At 51.2% G+C, this 22,772-nt stretch overlaps 1 protein-coding gene and 1 long non-coding RNA gene across 4 annotated transcripts; one reads left to right on the top strand and one right to left on the bottom strand.

Annotated features, from left to right (window-relative positions):
• The first annotated feature begins 1,685 nt into the window (after nucleotides 1-1,685).
• On the top strand, nucleotides 1,686-13,595 carry DNAJC27 (DnaJ heat shock protein family (Hsp40) member C27). 3 transcript variants are annotated; one of them, XM_038770997.1, is made up of 8 exons: nucleotides 1,686-1,772; nucleotides 7,332-7,414; nucleotides 8,707-8,776; nucleotides 9,873-10,037; nucleotides 11,077-11,199; nucleotides 11,532-11,692; nucleotides 12,057-12,150; nucleotides 13,274-13,348. In XM_038770997.1, exons 1-8 carry the CDS (start codon nucleotides 1,686-1,688, stop codon nucleotides 13,277-13,279), a joined length of 789 nt encoding a protein of 262 aa, XP_038626925.1. In that variant the 3' UTR covers nucleotides 13,280-13,348. The 3 variants fall into 3 exon arrangements, with proteins under 3 accessions (XP_038626925.1, XP_038626924.1, XP_038626923.1); XM_038770996.1 differs by lacking the exon at nucleotides 12,057-12,150 and having other exon boundaries at nucleotides 13,274-13,595; XM_038770995.1 differs by lacking the exon at nucleotides 13,274-13,348 and having other exon boundaries at nucleotides 12,057-12,211.
• Nucleotides 13,596-15,867: 2,272 nt separating this feature from the next.
• On the bottom strand, nucleotides 15,868-17,780 carry LOC119949277. Its single transcript, XR_005457184.1, has 2 exons — nucleotides 17,592-17,780; nucleotides 15,868-16,324 (listed from the first exon to the last, which is right to left on the bottom strand). It is a non-coding gene; the product is annotated as an uncharacterized LOC119949277 (long non-coding RNA).
• Between the last annotated feature and the right edge of the window lie 4,992 nt (nucleotides 17,781-22,772).

Genomic DNA, 22,772 nt, shown 5'->3' on the forward strand with positions numbered 1-22,772 from the left:
ATTGATGATGATGAGTAACTCTGCTTTCACCGTGACCCTGACATGAGATGACACCCAACGTGTATATTAAAGATTCTCTGGAAGTGTCTTTGCTGAATATTAATGCAGTTCTTAGTGGTGTGCTTCTGTTTATTTTCGTTTTACCTCCTCCAGGAGGCCTTCCCAGACTGAGCCCCTTCCTTCCTCTCCCCCTCGCCCCCTCTCCATCCCATCTTACCTCCTTCCCTTCCCCACAGAACCTGTATATATGTATATGTTTGCACATATTTATTACTCTATTTATTTATTTTACTTGTACATATCTATTCTATTCATTTTATTTTGTTAGTATGTTTGGTTTTGTTCTCTGTCTCCCCCTTTTAGACTGTGAGCCCACTGTTGGGTAGGGACTGTCTCTATATGTTGCCAATTTGTACTTCCCAAGCGCTTAGTACAGTGCTCTGCACATAGTAAGCGCTCAATAAATGCGACTGATGATGATGTACAGGTGCTGCGGGGAGGGGGAGGAGGCGGCCCTGGGGGCTGACGTCACGAGCCCCGCGGGCCCCTCTAGGCTGCGGGCGGCTCCTCCAGCCGAACTCTATGGCCCGCTCGGGAGACGAGGGGGGACGCCAGGCGCATGCGCGCCTCCGCCCCAGTCCTCATTCATTCAATCGTATTTATTGAGCGCTTACGGTGTGCAGAGCAGTGTACCAAGCGCTTGGGAAGTACAAGTTAGCAACATATAGAGCCAACAGTGGGCTCACAGTCTAGAAGGGGGAGACAGAGAACGAAACAAAACATATTAACAAAATAAAATAGATAGAATAAATATGTACAAATAAAATAAATACATAGAGTAATAAATGTGTAAAAACATATATACATATGTACAGGTGATCAGGGGTTTGCCTCTGGGGTGGAGGAAAATATCATCATCATCAATCGTATTTATTGAGCGCTTACTATGTGCAGAGCACTGTACTAAGCGCTTGGGAAGTACAAGTTGGCAACACATAGCGACAGTCCCTACCCAACAGTGGGCTCACAGTCTAAAAGGGGGAGACAGAGAACAAAACCAAACATACCAACAAAATAAAATAAATAGGATAGATATGTACAAGTAAAATAAATAAATAGAGTAATAAATATGTACAACCATATATACAGGTGCTGTGGGGAAGGGAAGGAGGTAAGATGGGGGGATGGAGGGGGGACGAGGGGGAGAGGAAGGAAGGGGCTCAGTCTGGGAAGGCCTCCTGGAGGAGGTGAGCTCTCAGCAGGGCCTTGAAGGGAGGAAGAGAGCTAGCTTGGCGGATGGGCAGAGGGAGGGCAAATAGGCAGTCCTTGGAGTTTACCAAATGTCCTGATCACATTTCTTTCATTCACTTTAGAAGCCCTGATTCTGAAAACTTTTGTCTCTTGGTTTTCCTGATAAATCCCAAATCTTTTCAAGGCAGGAGTTCTCATCTGTGAAGCTCAGGACTGAGCGCAGTTCTAGTCCTCGCGAGAGCTCCCGAGTCGGGGCGTCCCCGCGCGCGCACGGTGGCGCAACCGCCCGCCGCGGGGACCGTGGCGTGGCGGGGCGGAGGGTCGGGGGCCTGAGGGGCCGGGCCGGATCGGACCGGACAGGACCGGATCGGACAGGACCGGACCGGACCGGGCCGGAGCGGGGGCGTCGAGCCCCGCACAAGCCGACTGACCGCATGGAGCCCAACGCGCCGAAGCGGAGGGAGCCGCGAGGGGCCCTGCGCATCAAAGTCATCTCCATGGGCAACGCCGAAGTGGGCAAGGTGCGCGCGCATCCCGGAGGCGAGGGGGCGGGGCCCGGTCGCGTCATTCATTCATTCATTCATTCATTCATTCATTCATTCATTCATTCATTCAACCGTATTTATTAATCAATCAATCATATTTATTGAGCGCTTACTATGTGCAGAGCACTGTACTAAGCGCTTGGGAAGTACAAATTGGCAACATCTAGAGACAGTCCCTACCCAACAGTGGGCTCACAGTCTAAAAGGGGGAGACAGAGGACAAAACCAAACATACTAACAAAATAATAATAATAATGTTGGCATTTGTTAAGCGCTTACTATGTGCAAAGCACTGTTCTAAGCGCTGGGGGGGATACAAAGTGATCAGGTTGTCCCATGTGGGGTTCGCAGTCCTAATCCCCATTTTGCAGATGAGGTAGCTGAGGCTCAGCTATGTACAAGGCACTGTTCTAAGCGCTGGGGAGGATACAAAGTGATCAGGTTGTCCCATGTGGGGTTCGCAGTCTTAATCGCCATTTTACAGATGAGGGAACTGAGGCTCAGAGAAGTTAAGCGACTTGCCCAAGGTCACACAGCGGACATGTGGCGGAGTCGGGATTCGAACCCAGGACCTCTGACTCCAAAGCCCGGGCTCTTTCCACTGAGCCATGCTGCTTTATTGCGCGCTTACTATGTGCAGAGCACTGGACTAAGCGCTTGGGAAGTCCAAGTTGGCAACATAGAGAGGCGGTCCCTACCCAACAGTGGACTCACAGTCTAGAAGGGGGAGACAGAGAACAAAATAAAACATATTAACAAAATAAAATAAATAGAATAAATATGTACAAATAAAATAGAGTAATAAGTACGTACAAATATATACAGGTACTGTGCGGAGGTAATAATAATGGCATTTATTAAGCGCTTACTATGTGCATTCATTCAATTGTATTTATTGAGCGCTTACTGTGTGCAGTACTCCTCCCCCTCGCCATCCCCCCACCTTACCTCCTTCCCTTCCCCACAGCACCTGTATAGTAATAATAATAATAATGATGGCATTTGTCAAGCACTTACTATGTGCAAAGCACTGTTCTAAGCGCTGGGGGGATACAAGGTGATCAGGTTGTCCCATACGGGGCTCGCAGTCTTAATCTCCATTTTACAGATGAGGTAACTGAGGCCCAGAGAAGTTAAGTGATTTGCCCAAAGTCACACTGCTGACAAGTGGTGGAGCCGGAATTAGATATATATGTATATATATATATATATATATGTTTGTACGTGTTTATTACTCTATTTATTTTACTTGTACATATCTATTCTATTTATTTTATTTTGTTAGTATGTTTGGTTTTGTTCTCTGTCTCCCCCTTTTAGACTGTGAGCCCACCGCTGGGCAGGGACTGTCTCTGTATGTTGCCAACTTGGACTTCCCAAGCGCTTAGTACAGTGCTCTGCACACAGTAAGCGCTCAATAAATACGATTGATTAATTGATTGATTGATTAAGCGCTTACTGTGTGCATTCATTCATTCATTCACTTGTATTTTATTGAGCGCTTACAGTGTGCAGTACTCCTCCCCCTCTCCATCCCCCCGCCTTACCTCCTTCCCTTCCCCACAGCACCTGTATATATGTATATATGTTCGTACATATTTATTACTCTATTTATTTTACTTGTACATATCTATTCTATTTATTTTGTTAGTATGTTTGGTTTTGTTCTCTGTCTCCCCCTTTTAGACTGTGAGCCCACTGTTCGGTAGGGACCGTCTCTATATGTCACCAACTTGGACTTCCCAAGCGCTTAGTACAGTGCTGTGCACACAGTAAGCGCTCAATAAATACGATTGATTGATTGATTAAGCGCTTACTATGTGCATTCATTCATTCATTCAATTGTATTTATTGAGCGCTTACTGCGTGCAGTACTCCTCCCCCTCTCCATCCCCCTGCCTTACCTCTTTCCCTTCCCCACAGCACCTGTATATATGTATATATGTTTGTACATATTTATTACTCTATTTATTTTACTTGTACATATCTATTCTATTTATTTTATTTTGTTAATATGTTTGGTTTTGTTCTCTGTCTCCCCCTTCTAGACTGTGAGCCCACTGTTGGGTCGGGACCGCCTCTATATGTTGCCGACTTGTACTTCCCAAGCGCTTAGTGCAGTGCTCTGCACACAGTAAGTGCTCAATAAATACGATTGATTGCAGAGCACTGTACTAAGCGCTTGGGAAGTATAAGTCAGCAACATATAGAGACAGTCCCTACCCAACAACGGGCTCACAGTCTAGAAGGGGGAGACAGACAACAAAACAAAAGCCCCGGGGAGGTTACAAGGTGATAGAGAAGCAGCATGGCTCAGTGGAAAGAGCCCGGGCTTTGGAGTCAGAAGTCATGGGTTCAAATTCCGATTCCGCCAATTGTCAGCTCTGTGACTTTGGGCAAGTCACTTAACTTCTCTGTGCCTCAGTTACCTCATCTGTAAAATGGGGATTAAAATCGTGAACCCCCCCCCGTGGGACAACCTGATCACCTTGTAACCTCCCCAGCGCTTAGAACAGTGCTCTGCACATAGTAAGCGCTTAATAAATGCCATCATTAGTATTATTATTATCAGGTTGTCCCACAGGGGCCCCTGTGGAGAAGCAGCATGGCTCAGTGGAAAGAGCACGGGCTTTGGAGTCAGAGGACATGGGTTCAAATGCCGGCTCTGCCAACTGTCAGCTGTGTGACTTTGGGCAAGTCACTCAACTTCTCTGTGCCTCAGTTACCTCATCTGTAAAATGGGGATTAAGACTGTGAGCCCCACGTGGGACAACTTAATCCCCGTGGATAGAGCGCAGGACTGGGAGACAGAAGTACTTGGGTTCTAATCCTACCTCCAGCACTTGTCTGCTGTGTGACCTTGTGCAAGTCACTTCTTTCAGTCAATCGTATTTATTGAGCGCTTACTGTGTGCTGAGCACTGTACTAAGCACTTGGAAAGTACAATTCAGTAATAAAGAGAAACGATGCCTGCGCACATCAGACTTACAGTCTAGAAGGCGGGGGGGGGCTGCCATCAAACCAAGTAAACAAGCATATAGTAAATAGAATTATAAATATATAATAATAATAATGGCATTTGTTAAGCGCTTACTATGTGCGAAGCACTGTTCCAAGCGCTGGGGGGAGGAGATACAAGGTGATCAGGTTGTCCCATGTGGGGCTCACAGTCTTCATCTCCATTTTACAGATGAGGTGACTGAGGCCCAGAGAAGTTAGGTGACTTGCCCAAGGTCACACAGCTGACAAGTGGCAGAGCCGGGATTAGAACCTATGACCTCTGGCTCCCAAGCCCGGGCTCTTTCCACTGATCCATGCTGCTCAAAACAAGAAAACAGGCAACTTTTCTTATGAGTAAACTTCTCTTTCCCTCTCCCAGCCCCACAGCATTTATGTACATATCTGTAATTCTATTTATTTGTATTGATGACTGTCTCCCCTCCGTCTAGACTGTAAACTCGTTGTGGGCAGGGGATGACACTGTTTAGTGTTGTGCTGTAACTTCCAAAGAGCTTAATACAGTGCTCTGCTTATAGCAAATGCTCAATAAACACGATTGAATGAACTTCTCTGGGCCTCAATTGCCCCATTTGTAAAATGGGGATTGAGATTGTGAGCCCCACGTGGGACAGAGACTCTGTCCAACCCAATTTGCTTGTGCCTTCCCCAGCACCCACTACAGTGCCCAGCACATAGTAAGCGCACAACAAATACCACAATTATTATTATCATTATTGTTAATTCTGACTCTTCCATTTGTCTTCTTTGTGATCTTGGGCAAGTCACTTCACTTCTCTGTCCCTCAAGTTACCTCATCTACAAAATGGGGTTAACACCGTGAGACAGGGACTGAGTCCAGCCTGATTAGCTTGTGCCTTCCTCAGCGTTCAATACAGTGCCGGACACATAGTAAACCCTTAACTAATACCATAAAAATGGGCCAGGAGGCAGCCAAGTGGTAGCAGGAGCAATGCGGCAGACCAGGCCCCGGGAAAGTCGAGCAGAAGTCCAGTCCAAAGAGTTAGGGGCCGGGGGTGGCAGGGGGGGAGGACATAACTCTGCCTAACTTGCAGATAAGCACAGGTGGCTGAGGATGAACAGGAATAAATACACAAATACCAAGGCCGCCTGCTGCTGTTGTGGGGCTTTCTGTTTTATTTTTGAAGTGGTATTTGCTAGGGGCTTACTGTGTGTCAGGCACTGTGGATACATGCTAATCAGGTTGGACGCAGTCTCTGACCCACATAGGGTTTGTAGTCAATCCCCATTTCGCAGATCAGGTAACTGAGGCACAGAGAAATTAAGTGACTTGCTGGATGTCATTCAGCAGACAAGGGGTGGAGCCAGGTTTCGAACCCCAGTCCTTTTGACTCCCGCTAAGCCACGATGCTTTTTTCCTCCTTCTTGCTGCCCTCTCGCTTCAACCATTCCCCACACATTGGGATCCCAGCCCACACTAGCAGTGGGGGGTCAACTTCACCTTCTCAGGTGCTGCTGCACTTAAGTATAGCATCGTCTCTGGATGGGCAAGGTGTCCTAAAGATGTGCAGAGTGCTGTACCCCATGCCTGCCATGTGCAGAGCGCCGTGCTGGGTGCCTGCGGCAAGCAGAATGAGCCCTGACTTTTGAGCACTGGTTGTGTACAAGGTCCTGTCCCAGACGCTGCTGCATGCTTGGTGCAGATATTTTTTTTCTGGCTGAACAAACATCTTTGTTTGTTCAGAGAAGCAGCGTGGCTCAGTTGAAAAGAGCCCGGGCTTTGGAGTCAGAGTTCATGGGTTCAAATCCCGGCTCCGCCACTTGTCAGCTGTGTGACTTTGGGCAATCAATCAATCAATCAATCGTATTTATTGAGCGCTTACTGTGTGCAGAGCACTGTACTAAGTGCTTAGGAAGTACAAGTTGGCAACATATAGAGACAGTCCCTACCGAACAGTGGGCTCACAGTCTAAAAGGGGGAGACAGAGAACAAAACCAAACATACTAACAAAATAAAATAAATAGAATAGATATGTACAAGTAAAATAAATAGAGTAATAAATCTGTACAAACATATATACATATATACAGGTGCTGTGAGGCAGGGAAGGAGGTAAGATGAGGGGGATGGAGAGGGGGATGAGGGGGAGAGGAAGGAAGGAAAGGGCAAGTCACTTAACTTCTTTGTGCCTCAGTTACCTCCTCTGTAGAATGGGGATTAAGAGTGTGAACTCCCCATGGGACAACCTGATCACCTTGTAACCTCCCCAGTGCTTAGAACAGTGCTTTGTGCATAGTAAGCGCTTAATAAATGTCATTTATTATTATTATCTTCCAGGAGTGATGCCTTTAGTAGTCAGAGAAATGAGGGAACCATCTGGAACCCACTATCCCCAAGGTGGTATTTTCATCTATCAGTGGGTCAGGGAAAGCATTGCGTTGTCCGGTTTATCATTTCTCTATCAGTCTTGTGGTGAGCGGCCCAGACCCAGGCGCGCCGGACCCTCAGGTGTTTGAGCGTGTTGGGGCAGTTCACTCAGGCTGTTTCTCCTTCAGAGCTGCATCATAAAGCGGTACTGCGAGAAGAGGTTCGTCCCCAAATACCTGGCCACCATCGGGATCGACTACGGCGTCACAAAGTAAGTGTCCCAGGAGCCTGCCAGCGGCCCTGGGACTGCCTGTCCAGGGACACAAGGGGATGGGAGTAGAGAAGAGGGTGGGGCCTCCTGGGGATCCCAAGTTCTGCCCTCACCAGAAAAATTCACTTGGATGCTCCCCTTGGGGTGTGGGTGGAGGGGTGCAGATTTCAAACACACGTTGGGACGTTCCTTGGAATCCAGAATGTGGTGCGAAAGCTTCTACACCACGTGTGTGCCAACCATCCATCCCCAATCAGCCTTCTGCCAACCAGCCATCCATCCATCCATCCATCCATCCAACCAATCATCGAGCCGCCAACTGATTGTCCAACCATCCAGGAGCATTTACTGAGTGCCAGTATGTGCAGAGACCATAATATGTGCTCAGGAGAGTACGATAGAATTAGCAGACACAATCCCTGCCTTCAAGTAATTTACGATCTAGCAGAAGAGACAGAGACTAAAAGAAACTATAGAGAGAACGGAGTAATAGAACGTGTAAGACGTGGGCATAAGTGCTACGTGGGTGTCGTTAATTTATAAGTGCTTAGATGGTATGGGAGTTCTGAACTGAAGGTGGGAGCCTGGGGGAAGAAGTAGGGTTGGTCGATTAGAGATTAGGTCAGGCTAGTACACCTGGAGGAGATGTGATTTCAGAAGGGCCTTGGAAATAGGGAAAGCAGTGGACAGTGGATTAAATAAGAGGGAGAGACCTGGGTAGCCTGAAGCCAGTAGTGAGGAGTGGGAAAGAATGGGCAGGCTTTGGAAGTTTTTAGGAGGGAGGAGATGTGGGCATAATGATCTAAGGGCACCTTCCCCACTGACGCAGTGCTCCCCTGAGGGTTGACGCACTGTCTGTCTCCTAGCCACCACTGTTGACTGTGGGCTGGAGACTCCGGGAGGGGAAAGGAGTGGGTGGGCGGTGTGGGGAGGTGAGAGGCAGGGCATAGTGGGGCATGGCAGGGAGAGCAGTAGGTGGAGGGTGGACTGTTTCCTAATCTAGTTGAGTATGTGCCCTGGGCAGCACCAGGAATGGGCAAGGTCACCGTGTGCCCAGGGAAAGAGGAGCTTATGCCCTGAGTCAGGGCACTCTGCATCCAGATAGCAAAGCATGTACACACCCGACCTTGGGGCCAGTTCCACTTCCATTGCATCCTTTCTAAAGAAAGCCAGCCCGGTGCTCAGTGACCCTTCGGGGTCCGACAAGGGGTTTCCAGCGGTCCGGCGCCACGACCATCCTCTGGAGGCGGGGGGCAGCGCTCGCCCTTCAGGTCACCTGTTGTCCCTTTCAGGGTGCAAGTCCGAGACAGGGAGATCAAAGTGAACATCTTCGACATGGCCGGCCACCCCTTCTTCTATGAGGTGAGGGGTGTCGCCAAGGGGAGGACCCTCTTTGGCTGCCCAGTCATCATGGCACCGCGCGGGCACCTCATCCATTGAGTCGCCTCTCGGGTCACTGCCCCCTTGCCCCTAGCATGCCAACAGGGAGTTTGTTTTGTACCTGGGGCCTGCTGTTGTCTTGTAGAGGCACAGCTCCTCTCAGGAGAAATAGGAACTGTAGAAAACGGATGTTCTGAGTGCCCACTGAGGGCAGTGCTCTGTACCGAGAGCATGGGAAAGTGCAGCAGAAGCCCTGAACAAGGCCCCTGCCCACAGGGAACTTCCATTCTAATGGGGGAAACTGGCATAGAAATATTAACACGTGGAATATGTTTGTGTGTTTGTACGTGTGTGTTCATACCAAGAATGGGTATAAATAAATAAGTACCCAGGATATTGGGAATTAATCGGGGAAGATTTACTGGAGGAGGTGGGATTTCAGAGGGCCTGGAAGATGGGGAGAGCAACTGTTTGGCTGATTTGGGGGAGGAAGTTCTAGGCCCAGGACACAGTGGGAGCGAGGGAATAAAGGCGGGAAAGTCGAGAACTCGGTACAGTTACAAGTTTAGCTTGGGAGGAATGAGGAGAGCGGGTTGAGGAGCTGCTAGGTGAGACACCCCGTGCTCACCCCCAGATGGAAGCTATAGGCTCAGCCTCCCCTCTGAAAAGTCCTTGGGGGAGTGGGCCGAGGGGTCACCGAATGCCCCGCCATGAATCAGTAATGACCACGGGGTGGAAGAGGGTTGGTCTCTCTCCTCAATCCCCACCCTCTCTCAATACATGGTGGCCCAACTGCTGGTCAGCTGTGTCTCCTGCCCCCATCTGTGGACCCTTGGGGGACTGGGCAAACCCAGGCTCTGTTTGGCTAAGGAGAAACCACCTTCTTTTCCTCCTCTTCCCCCTCCTCAACCGGTGATCAGGAAGGGGATAGCTCGGGAAAGGGGCACCAGGGCCTTGAGCAGGGTGTGGGGCTGGAGTGATCTGACACCTCATGGGAAGTCTAGAACTCCTCACGGGACCTGAGGAGACACACGTGTTCCCCTCCTCATGGGGCCTGAGGACACACGTGTGTTCTCAGGTCCGCAACGAGTTTTACAAGGACACGCAGGGGGCCGTGCTGGTCTACGACGTGGGGCAGAAGGAGTCCTTTGATGCCCTGGAGTCGTGGCTGACGGAGATGAGGCAAGAACTAGGGCCCCACGGAAACATGGACAATGTCATCTTCACAGTCTGCGCCAACAAGGTACCGGGACTGGGTGACTGGAGTGGCCAGAGCCTTCAACATCATCACCGTCATCATTAGAACAATATCAGTAAAAATAATCACAGTATTTAATAAGGGCTTACTGTTGTCCAAACATGGTGCTCCCTTCAAAAATATCAGACCCAGTCCCTGCCCAACCTGGGACCCAGAGTCTAGGAGGGAGAGTAGGGATCTTTTCTCCATTCTGTGTAGGAAACTGAAGCCAAGAGGTTTTCTGGGTTTTTTCAAAGTGGTATATTGTTAAGCTCTTACTATGTGCCAGGCACTCTATTAAACGCCGGGGTTGATAAATCAGGTTGGGCCCAGTCCACGTTCCACATGAGGCTCACAGTCTTAATTCCCATTTTACAGATGAGATAATTGAAGCACAAAGAAGTGAAATGACTTGCCCAGGGTCCCACAGCAGACAAGTGGAGCTGGGATTAGAACCCAGGTTCTCGGACTCTTGGGCCCGTGCTCTTCCCACTAAGCAACTCTGCCTGAACCGGGACCGTGGCAGTGACACCACTGCTTTTTTTGCCGTGCCCAGCAGTTGAGCCAGAGCAGAAGTGGTCAAGTTCTTCACCCAGGGTTCCTACTGCCGCCTGGGGGCACGGCCCCCTCTCCTGCTCAGTGATTGCTGTGGGCCAGCTCCCTGGGGGGCACAGGCCCTCGCTCACCTTGCCCTCTGCCTGGCACTGCCGTGTCCCCTAGAGTCCACTGCAGGCCTCCTGGGCACCAACCAAGACAAGGGGACTAAAACCCCTGAAGGTGGGTCAGGTCCATTGGGTCTGGTACCGGTCTGCGAGCCAGAGTCCCCAGGGGCATGCCCAGGGCCAGGCTGGCGCTGTATGAGCTCGGGACCTGTTCAGGGCAGTGGCAACAGTGAGGTGTCCGTGTCGGCCTCGAGGGATTGAGGGTACCCAGGGGTGCTAGCCAAACTTGCCTTCCGGTCCGCACATCCCGCTTTGGGCTCAGGGCATGAGGAGGCATCCGGTGGCCTTTCATTAACTGCACTGGCTTCCCTGCTCTCCTTTAGATCGATGTCTCCAAGCACCGCTGCGTGGATGAGAACGAGGGCCGACTCTGGGCTGAGAGCCGGGGCTTCCTGTATTTCGAAACGTCTGCCCAGACCGGGGAGGGGATCGGTGATATGTTCCAGGTACCTGGGGACACCGGGGGACGGGCCGCGTGGGCTCAGTGTGAGATAATCCGTGGCCCTGAGCGGCTGGGCCTTGGCTGAGGACAGGTGTCTGGACCTGGAGTTTACTGCCAGTCACAGCCCGGTTCCCACCCAGCAATCCCAGCCTCTCAGCTGAAACAGCCCGTGGGGCGGGAAGGCCTGTGGTTGGGGGGCCCGGCCCCCATTGTAGATGCTGCTGCCCCCTTTGAGGGTGTGTGGGGGTGGGACCGGGTCTCCCCTTCTCCCGGATGGGCTCTCGGCAGCTGCCGCCAGAAGACCTAACCTGTTGGGGGGGCGGGAGGGTCCCACAGACATTTTTCAGCGCCATCGTAGACCTGTGTGACCACGGCGGGAAGCGGCCGCCAGCGAGCCTCAGCGTGGGCTTTAGCAAGGAGCAGGCGGACACCATCCGCAGGATCCGCGGCAGCAAGGACAGCTGGGACATGCTCGGGGTCAAGCCCGGGTCCAGCAGGTGGGCCGGCATGGGGACTTGGGAGGGAGTAGCTGGGGCCCCTGGGTGGGGTCCAGGGGGGCAGCCATTCCTCGCCAAACCGCAGGCGTCGGCCCCCAGTCTGGCCTGCCGGTGTACGGCGGGGGGCCCCCAGGGGACCAGTCACCTCCTCTTCCTCCTCCTGCACCAACTCCTGCTCCTGCATGGGTGAAACCCGGGCCCTCATCCACCCGTGGCAGGAGTGACACCCACCGTCTCCAGCCTTACCATCCTGGAGCAACAGGCCAGGACGGGGAAGGTATTGCCCCTGCCTGAGGGTGATGGGCTGTGCCCGGCCAAGGGCCAGCTTTGGCCTGACCAGGTCCCTCCTCCTGCCTGTCTGCAGGGACGAGGTGAACAGGGCCTACCGGAAGCTGGCCGTTCTGCTACACCCAGACAAGTGTGTGGCTCCCGGCAGTGAGGATGCCTTCAAAGCCGTGGTGAATGCCCGGACCTCCCTGCTGAAGAACATCAAATAGCGGGAGGCCGAGCGGGAGTTGGGGTGGGAATCGGGGGGTGGAGGGAGGGAAACCGGAGCCAGGAGCTAGGGAGGGATGGGGGTAGGGAGCGAGTTTCCCGGAGACTTGAGGTGGACCTGAGATTTTGGCCTGCGATGCCTGCCCGCCAGCCTCACTGAGCCGTGGTGGCCTTGAGCTGCGGCCCGAGGACGGATCACAGATGGGCTTCTGGTGCCCGGCTGGTGCCTCTCTGCATTTGGCAGCTGGAGCTCACATCCTTCCACCCATCTGTCCATCCATGTGTGTGCAGTGAGTGGGCTTTCCCCTGGGTTTGATGGTCAGTTTTATGGCGTGGGGACAATCGGGCTGGCCGCCTCTTGGCCGGGATCCAGATCCGTTCGGTGTTGAGCATCCTCGGGTCAGGCCTCCAGATAGCTGGCCGGCTCCCCGTGCTGGCACGGTCAAGCTGGACTCGTCCCCACCCCTTGTCTTAGGCTTGGCCCTGGGCGGGGTGCAGGAACTAGGCAGGGTCTGGAGAACAAGAGGGCCATGGAGACCAAGACCTGGACCGGGAGGGGTCTGGGGAGCACAGGGGCTGATTTGGGCCCAGTATTTGCCCAGGGCCAAGTCTGCTGACTGAAGCAGAGAGGATTCCTCTGTGGTGCCAAGTCTCTCACTTCTGTGCCATTTCCCTGCAGCGGGACCACCCGGCGGCAATGCCCCAGGGAAGGCACCGCTGCCAGGCCGACCCCTTCCAGGGTCTCTGCCCCCACTCCCCATCCCCTGCTCTGAGCCTCTTCCACCACCCTCACTTTCTCCTCCCCCCACGCCTCTGCCCATCTCAGCCCTGAAAATGGTTTGTTGGCATGGCAACAGGGGCTCTCTGCAGCCTCGGCCTCTGGCCACAGGAGCAACACCTCCATGCTGGCCAGCATCCAGGCCAAACCAAACCGTGGCCAAGCTGGAGCTGGAGACGAGGGAGGGGAGGCCTAGAGCAGCCCCACGGGCTGGGCCTGCTGCCCAGACCCCCACTGCCACCCGCCTGGACCCCCCCTCCTCTTTTCTGGCTGTTGCCTGTGTCAAGTCACCCTCTTCCCAATAACAGACCTGATGTGGAAGAGTGGGCTGAGTGCTTGTGGAATCATGTGCCCGCGAGCCTGGGCACCACCAAGCTGTCTGATGACAAGGAGTTAAGCCGCCTGCGCTGAGCTGGGTGAGGTGGATTCAAGCCACAAGAGCCAGATCGGGCAGACGGTCACATCGGATAGCCTCAGCACCCTGATCCAGCCGAGTCCGCGTGGAGTTTCCTGAGGATGGCCGGCACCTCTGCCCCTGGCTGAGAGGTCTGTGTGGTGTTATACATGGCCCTCCTTCCCTCCTGCCTTGCTGTGTACATGTCTTTCATTGAAATGAAAACGTTTAAACCACCAAGCGTAAACATGGGCTGCTTGCGTCCTTGCACAGCAGGGCGGTGCCGCCACAACAGAGAATTCAACTAGGGGTGGGGGTCTGGAGGGGAACCTCAGGTGAGGGGCCCAGCAAGCTCTGGGGTGTAATTGTGATATTTGCTAAAGCCTTACTATGGTGCCAAACACTGTACAAAGTTCTGGGGTAAGATACAAGATAATTAGAACTTGTCTGCTGTGTGACCTTGGTCAAGTCACTTTACTTCTCTGTGCCTCAGTTACCTCATCTGTAAAATGGGGATTGAGACTGAGCCCCACGTGGGAAAGGGACTTTGTCCAACCCGATTTGCTTGTATCCACCCCAGCACTTGGTACAGTAAGCGCTTACCAAACCACCATTATTGTTATGACAGATCCAAGGTCCCCAGTCGCCCCACCAGCCTGCCCAGACCTTGCCCTGCCCTCACTCACTGGCCACGTTTCTCGTGTGTCTGCCACGGGCCTGCTGCATGACCTCAAGACACAGGTGGTCTCTAGGCCTACCTATATCTTCTAAAGGGGGGAGGACGCTGCAGGCCCTGACCCTCTGGGTGACCCTTACCCACTCTTCCTCCCACCGTCCATCCCGGGGCAGTTGTAAGTTAGGGTGACAGGAGAGGGCCACTCACTTCTCCCCCCGTGGGGATCCGCCCGCTTCAACCTCCAGCCTGCAGCCCCAGGGTTGTGGCTCTGGGAAGTGATAACGGTAGTGGGATTTATTCAACGCGGGGCAGGGCACCCCCTGGATTCCAGAGGAGCTACCGGGGGGCGCCAGCTGCCAAATGACCGCCTCTGGCCCCGGCCTATGTGTCCAGCGGGCCGGCCAGGGTCCCGGCCCCAAAATCACTCCCCCCGGGCTCCCAGGCGGCCCGGCCGGGCACCAAGAGGCCGGGCCCTCCAGGGCCCTGGCCAACCACCGCCCCAGGTGGTTCTTCTCCCTTCTCCCTTCTCCCCTGACCTAGGGGGTCGGGTTGGTTTGAGTGGGCTGGGGGCAGCAGCGGGAGCTGGCAGGACGTATCCAATTTCCAGCATCCAGTTCTTGGGGCTAATGGAAGGGAGAGTCTGAGCTCTCCCAGCCTGACGGAAAAGGACAGTAATCGGGTCAATCAATCAATCTATCGGTGATATTTACAGTGCCTGCTATATACGGAAGGACATACCTTTCCCCTCCCCGACTCCATCAGTGCCTGAACATTGTTCACCTGAGAGGGCAGAAGACCCGAACAAGTGCCCAAGATGTGTGCGACCGTCCAAGGGATTCTCCCATAGGAAGGCACACTCACACTCGTGGCTGCTTTCTTGCCAGTGGCAGCGCCATCTCCACCAGCCGCCTGACTCTACTCACTCCACTCTTTTAATAGTAATAATTGTGGTTTATGTTAAATTCTTTCTGCGTCCTAGGCATTGTATTAAGCACTGGGGTAGACACGAGGTAATCAGGTCAGACGGGACCCCTGACTGAAATGGGGCTCAGAGTCTAAGGGGAGGAAGCAACATGGGCTAGTGGAAAGAGCACAGGCTTGTAAGCCAGAGGACCTGGGTTCTAATGTCAGCTCTGCCATTTATCTGTTCTGTGGCCTTGAGCAAGTCACATAACCTTTCGATGACTCAGTTACCTCATCTGTAAAATGGAGATTCGCTCCTGCTTAGACTGTGCCCAACTTGATTATCCTTTATCTACTCCAGCACTTAGTACAGTGCTTGGCATATAGTAACTGCTTAACAAATACCATTATTATTATTTCAGTCCCCATTTATGGATGAGGAAATTGAGGCACAGAGAAGTTAACAAGCAGTGTGGCATGGTGGAAAGAGCCCGGGCTTGGGAGTCAGAGGTCCCAGGTTCTAATCCCGGCTCTGATTAGAACCCAGGTCTACTGGCCTCCAGGCCCATGTGCTTTCACAAGGCTACATCACTTCTCACCTACTGTGTGAAGCACTGCATTAAGATTTGGGAAAGTAAAGCCGAGGTAAAAGGCCCAATCCCTACCCTTCAGGGGCTTACAGTCCAATAGGTCACCAGCCTCGAGGAGAAACTCCTCCGCAGTACAGTACAGCGCTCTGACCCCAAAGAGTGTTCAGTAAGGCCACTGATCTGCAGGGATGGCCTCCATCCGTCAATCAATCATATTTATTGAGTGCTTACTGTGTGCAGAGCACTGTACTAAGCGCTTGGGAGAGTGAAATATAACAGAGTTGATAGAACCATTCCCTGCCTACAGCGACTTTACAGTCTAGAGGAAGAGACAGACACTAAAATAAATAAATACTTTATGCATAAGTATATAAATGCTGTGGGACTGAGGGAGTGGTGAATAAAGGGAGCAAATTCAAGTGCAAAGGCAATGTAGAAGGGAGTCGAAGAAGAGGAAATGAGGGCAACAGTCAGAGAAGGCCTCTTGGAGGAGATATGCCTTTGGTAAGGCTTTGAAGGTGGGGAAGAGTCACTATCTCGGTCTTCCAAATGTGAATCTGGGCCGGGAAGGGGAGAGTCAGGAGTGTTGGAAGGTCCAAGATGGTTCACCAGAATAGTCAGAGATGGAGAGGGGAGAGTCAGAGGCGCTGGCCGATCCATTTCCAGCCACGAGGGTGGGTGTCCTGCAGGATTCTCCAAGCATCCTGGTGCCCTCGTTGGAGACAGAGTCCTGGGCTGGGGGGCTGGGAAGCTGAACCAGGCAGCGTCTTCCAGGACTAAGGGTTCTGTAGCAGTTCTGTAGTGGGCGAGGCAGACAAAGAGGATGGGGGGGGAGGGTGCTTCAGCTAGAGGGAAGAGCAAGAACAGCAGCTGGGATGGGCGGGAGGGCGGGTAGACTGGGCAGAGGTGGAGTGCGGGGTTCAGGCAGCTAGCAGACCACAGCTCCCCCAGTCTTCAAAGCCCTTCTGAAATCACATCGCCTCCAGGAAGTCTTCCCTGATTAATCGCTCAAATCTCCACCCTACATCCCCCAGCGACTGCCATTTGGCCCTTCCAAAGAAACTCCTCACCATTAGCTTTAAAACACTCAATCACTTTGGCCCCTCCTACCTTAGTAATCTCCCTGGTTTCCTACTACAACCCAGCCCGAATGCTTTGCTCCTCTAATGCCAACCTACTCCACTGTACTTCGTTCTCAACTATCTCACCACGGACCTCTCACCCACACCCTGTCTCTGTCCTGGAACGCCTCCTTCTTCATATCTGACACGGTCATTCACCCCACGTTCAAAGTCTTATTGAAGGCACATCTCCTCTAAGAGGCCTTCTCCAACTAAGCCCTCATTTCCTCTTTTCCCACTCCCTTCTGCATCACCCTTGAACTTGGATTTGCACTCTATAGCCCTCACTCACTCCACGGCACTTATGTGCATGTCCGTCATTTATTTATTTATACTACTGTCTGCCTCCCCGTCTAGACTGTGAGCTCGTTGTGAGCAGGGAACGTGTCTACCAACTCTGTTATACTGTACTCTCCCAAGCACCTAGTACAGAGATCTGCACACAGTAAGCGCTAAATAAATAAAATCGATTGATTGATTCCTCAACATCTGAGCACTTGTTATCTCACCCCAGTAGCACTTTGATACCTATTTTATGTCTGCTGTAGACTCTGTGGTCCGTACTGAACCATAGAGAAGCAGCGTGGCTCGGTGGAAAGAGCCCGGGCTTTGGAGTCAGAGGTCATGGGTTCAAATCCCGGCTCTGCCAATTGTCAGCTGTGTGACTTTGGGCCAGTCACTTAACTTCTCTGTGCCTCAGTTCCCTCATCTGTACAATGGGGATGAAGACTGTGAGCCCCCTGTGGGACAACCTGATTGCCTTGTAACCTCCCCAGCGCTTAGAACAGTGCTTTGCACATAGTAAGCGCTTATTATTATTGCTGGTAACCTTGGCATTATCCTCAACTCATCTTTCATTCCACCCCGCACGTACAGGCTGTTACCAAATCCCCTCATTCCTACCCTCTCAACTCGCCCTTTCCTCTCCAACCAAACGGTTACCTCGTTGATCCACGGCGCGTATCCTATGCCACCTTGAGTCCTGCATCGGCCTCCTCATTGACCTCCCTGCCTCCGGTCTCTCCCCTCTCCGGGCCTTACTTCGCCCTTCTGCCCGCATCATATTTGACGAAAGGACGTTCCCCACTCCTCCAAACCCTCCGGTGGCCGCGCATTCATCTCTGCATCGCGCGGAAACTTCTGGGTGCCCCCTCGGACCCCCGGGCTCCTCCCAGCCCCGTCCCCGAGGCCCGGCCCCGCGGGAGGGGGGGGGGGGGGGCCTGCGGCTCGCTTGTCAGCCTAGCAACGCTCCGTTCGGTCCTTAGCAACGGTGTTTGCGCAGCAGAGGCGGCCTCTGGGAGATGCCCAGCCCAAATGCTTAACCCTTCGATTGCCGCGACTCCCCACCGACCCCAGGGCTGTGCTCAGCTCAGTCCTTCCATCGCCCCGGGGGGAGAACGGTGGCGGGCGGCAAGGGAAGGGAAGGCCCAGCCTGGGGCTGCGGGCACTCACTCATTCATTCATTCATTCAATCGTATTTATTGAGCGCTTACTGTGTGCAGAGCACTGGACTAAGCGCTTGGGAAGTACAAGTTGGCAACATATAGAGCCGGTCCCTACCCAACAGTGGGCTCACAATCTAGAAGGGGGAGACGGAGAGCAAAACAAAACATATTAACCAAATAAAATAAATAGAATATGTACAGTCAATCCATCGATGATAATAATAATAATCTTGGCATTTATTAAGCGCTTACTATGTGCAAAGCACTGTTCTAAGCGCTGGGGAGTTTACAAGGTGATCAGATTGTCCACGTGGGGCTCACAGTCTTAGTCCCCATTTGGCAGATGAGGTAACTGAGGCACAGAGAAGTTAAATGACTGGCCCAAAGTCACAGAGCTGACAAGTGGCGGAGCCTGGATTTGAACCGATGACCTGTGACTCCAAAGCCCGGGCTCTTTCCATTGAGCCACGCTGCTTCCATATCGATGATATGTATTGAGCGCTTAGTGTACGCAATCAATCAATCAATCGTATTTATTGAGCGCTTACTGTGTGCAGAGCACTGTACTAAGCGCTTGGGAAGTACAAGTTGGCAACATATAGAGACAGTCCGTACCCAACAGTGGGCTCACAGTCTAAAAGTGAATGCAATCATTCGGGAAGCAGTGTGGCATAGTGGATAGAGCAGGAGCCTGGGAGTCAGAAGGTTGTGGGTTCTAATCCCGCTGCACAACTTGTCTGCTGTATGACCTTGGGCAAGTCACTTCGCTTCCCTATGCCTCAGTTACCTCATCTGTAAAATGGGGATTAAGACATTAAGCTTCATGGGGGACAGGGACTGTCCAACCCGATTTGCTTGTATCCACCGTAGCACTCAGTACAGTGCCTGCAATATAGTAAGCGCTTAACAAATACCATGGTTATTATTATTACAATGAGTTGGTAGACACATTCTCTGCCCGCAATGAGCTCACACAGTCTAGATGGGGAGACCGACATTAATATAAATACATAAATTACGGAGTTGTCCTCGCAGGCTCTGCCCCGTCTCTGGCTTCGGGGCACGTTGCGGGGGCCGGGTCACAGGGCAGAGGGCAGCCCCGAGAGGGGGGGAGGGATGTACTGTTGGCATGGCCCAGCGGAGAACGGCTGGGGAAGCCTCGGAGCCGACTGTATATATGTATATATGTTTGTACATATTTATTACTCTATTTATTTATTTATTTTACGTGTACATATCTATTCTATTTATTTTATTTTGTTAGTTTGGTTTTGTTCTCTGTCTCCCCCTTTTAGACTGTGAGCCCACTGTTGGGTAGGGACTGTCTCTAGATGTTAACAACTTGTACTTCTCAAGCGCGTAGTACAGTGCTCTGCACACAGTAAGCGCTCAATAAATACAATTGATTGATTGACTGACTCTGGGAAAGCGTGGGATAACGGACAATGAGCAGGAGAAGCCCCACCAGAAACCTAGTGGCCTGCCCGGTGTGGTCCCCCGGTGAACTCGGTGTCGGGGAGTGGCCCGGATCGGGGGTCTGGGGGCTTGTGACCTCCACAACAATTTCCGGATCCGCCTGCCCCCCGCCCCCTCCACTATAAAGCTGGTCTAAACGCTCGTCACATCAGCGTGGCTCAGTGGAAAGAGCACGGGCTTTGGTGTCAGGGGTCATGGGTTCGAATCCCGTCTCCGCCACTTGTCAGCTGTGTGGCTTGGGGCAAGTCACTTCACTTCTCTGTGCCTCTCAGTTCCCTCATCTGTAAAATGGGGATTAAGACTGTGAGCCCCCAGTGGGACAACCTGATCTCCTTGTAACCTCCCCAGCGCTTAGAACAGTGCTTTGCACATAGCAAGCGCTTAATAAATGCCATCATCATTAGTATTATTATCCCAGTTTGACTACTGCATCAGCCTCCTTGCTCATCTCTCTGTCTCCAGACCCTCCCCTCTCCAGTACAAACTTCACTTTGCTGCCAGAATCGCTTTTCTGGAACATCGTCTACACACCTCTCTTCGTCTTCAAAAACCTCCAGCGGTTGCCCTTTCCCCTCTGCATCGAGCAGAAACCCCTCGCTAACATTAAGGCACTCAAACCGTTCTCTCTCCCCCTTCCTTATCCACTTCCTTCTCCCACTATACTCCAGCTCGCACACTTCACTCCTCTCAAGCCGATCTACTCACTGTGCCTTGTTCTCATCCCGCCCACCTCCAACCCCCGGCTCACACACTCCCTCCTAATAATAATAATAATGGCATTTATTAAGCGCTTACTATGTGCAAAACACTGTTCTAAGCGCTGGGGAGGTTCCAAGGTGATCAGGTTGTCCCCCGGGGGGCTCACAGTCTTAATCCCCATTTCGCAGATGAGGGAACTGAGGGACAGAGAAGTTGAGTGATTTGCTCAAAGTCACACAGCTGACAATTGGCAGAGCCGGAATTTGAACCCATGACCTCTGACTCAAAAGCCCGTGCTCTTTCCACTGAGCCACGCTGCTTCTCATGCCTGGAACTCCCGCCCCTTTCATATCCAGCGCTTAGAACAGTGCTTTACACATAGTAAGCGCTTAATAAATGCCATCATCATCATTATTATTATATCCCAAGCGCTTAGTACAGTGCTCTGAACACAGTAAGGGCTTAACAAATACGATTGAATGAATGAATCAGTGAATGAATATCCAGTAGACCAGCTCTCCCTATTATCAAAGCCCAGCTAAAATCACATCCCCTCCTGCATTCCTTTCCCAGTTAATGGTTCTTCTCTCCAGATCATGTTCCCCTTTAACAAGCTCAGGACTTCTGCACAACTACGCACTTTTGCACTCCCAGCCACCCGTGGTGGTTCTGTACATCTCGATTTACACACATGACTATTTACTCACTAACTCATCTACATTCCCCTTTTTCTTTAAATGATTTTGCGACTGTCCCTCCTGCTAGGCTGTAAGCTTCTCGAGGCCAGGGATCTTGTCTACTAGTTAACACTAATAATAATTATTATGGTATTTGTTAAGCGCTTACTATGTGCCAAGTACTGTTCTAAGCGCTGGGATAGATACAAGGTAATCAGGTTGTCCCACGTGGGGTTCACAGTCTCAATCCCCATTTTACAGATGATAGAGATATAAGAGAAGGTAGTCCTCTTATACCCTCTTTAAATGCTTAGTACTAAACTCTGCACCCAGCTAGTGCTCCATAAATACTCTTGATTGATCGGTTGATTTTTTTTTTTAATGGCACCTGGTAAGCACGTACTGTGTGCCAGGCACTGTTCTTAGCGCTGGGGTAGATACAAGCTTATCAGGCTGGAAACAGTCTCTGTCCCACTGGAGGCTCGCAATCTTACTCTGCATTATACAGATGAGGTAACCGACATACTACTACTACCACCACTACTACTGATTACCTTGTATCTACCCCAGCGCTTAGAGCAGTGCTTGGCACATAGTAGGCGCTTAACAAATATCACAATTATTATTATTATTATTACTACTACTTCTCTGTTCCCTGCAAACGTGGAGGCATGATAAATAGCCATACTTTACAGCATGTTTTCCCTTTGCCTTACACGCTATCAATTGGGATTTATTCCAGAACCTCAGGAATAATAATGTGAAATTCCTTTTTATGTCATATATAGTTATGTTTAACATCTCTAAACTTCTGCTTAAAGCTTTGTTAAATACATTCAAAGCAAAACATCACCCTATTACCCAAATGAGGAGTTGTAGTTTGATTATGAGTTTTTGCAGGAGGCTTCAGAATTAGAAGCTCATTCTTCTGAGGAAGAGATTTGCCAGCTTTAGTGAAGCATTTACCAATTTAAATTGAACATCAGCCTTTTCCTTGTCTCTACAAAGAGCCCTGTAGCAGGCCAACTCCTTCTGAACCCCTCTTCACACCTCTAAACTCCTCTCTTCATGGGTCTTCTTCAGTCATATTTATAAATTCACCTGCTTTCTTTAAAATCGATGCAGATCAATACATACACATATCTAAATATTATATATTATAATTTATTTATTTATATTAATGTCTGTCTCCCCGTCCAGACTGTGAGTTCACTGTGGCCAGGGTATCTACCAACTCTGTTGTAATTTACTTTCCCAAATGATTAGTTCAGTGCTCTGCACACAGTAAACACTCAATAAATACCATTGATGAAAATCTTCTTTTTTGCCCAAATCACAGTTGTTATGGGAGAGACCATAACTTATTCACCTGTTGTGATATCTTCCAATCAATCAATCAATCAATCAATGGTATTTATCGGGTGCTTACAATGTGCAGAGCATTGTACTAAACTCTTGCATTGTACTCTCCCAAGCGCTAAGTGCTCTGCACACATTAAGAACTCAATAAATACCACGGATTGATGGATTGTTAAGTACAATGCAATAATGTTGCAGACACGATCCCTGCCCACAAGTTGCTTACAGTCTACAGGGGGAGACCCAGTTATGAAAATAACCTGCAAGCCAGGGAAGTAACAGAGTATAAGACTATATACATAAGTCCTCTGGGGGTGAAATGAACATCAAAATGATAGGGGTGTCTGCCACTTGTCTCTCTGTGGTCTTGAGCAAGTCACAACTTTCCTGTGCTTGTTCCCTCACCTGTAAAATAGGGATTCAATACCTGTTCTCCCTCCCACTTGGATTGTGAGCCCCATGTGGGA

Source organism: Tachyglossus aculeatus, chromosome X2, assembly GCF_015852505.1.
Source record: "Tachyglossus aculeatus isolate mTacAcu1 chromosome X2, mTacAcu1.pri, whole genome shotgun sequence".
Classification (NCBI taxonomy): Eukaryota; Metazoa; Chordata; class Mammalia; order Monotremata; family Tachyglossidae; genus Tachyglossus; species Tachyglossus aculeatus.

What these genes read in the sequence shown, in the direction of transcription:
- DNAJC27 (XM_038770995.1), top strand. Translation starts at nt 1,686, where the DNA reads ATGGAGCCCAACGCGCCGAAGCGGAGGGAGCCGCGAGGGGCCCTGCGC. An exon ending in GCAACGCCGAAGTGGGCAAG is followed by an intron (nt 1,773 to 7,331) that starts GTGCGCGCGCAT and finishes TTTCTCCTTCAG; the next exon opens with AGCTGCATCATAAAGCGGTA. An exon ending in GCCACCCCTTCTTCTATGAG is followed by an intron (nt 8,777 to 9,872) that starts GTGAGGGGTGTC and finishes GTGTGTTCTCAG; the next exon opens with GTCCGCAACGAGTTTTACAA.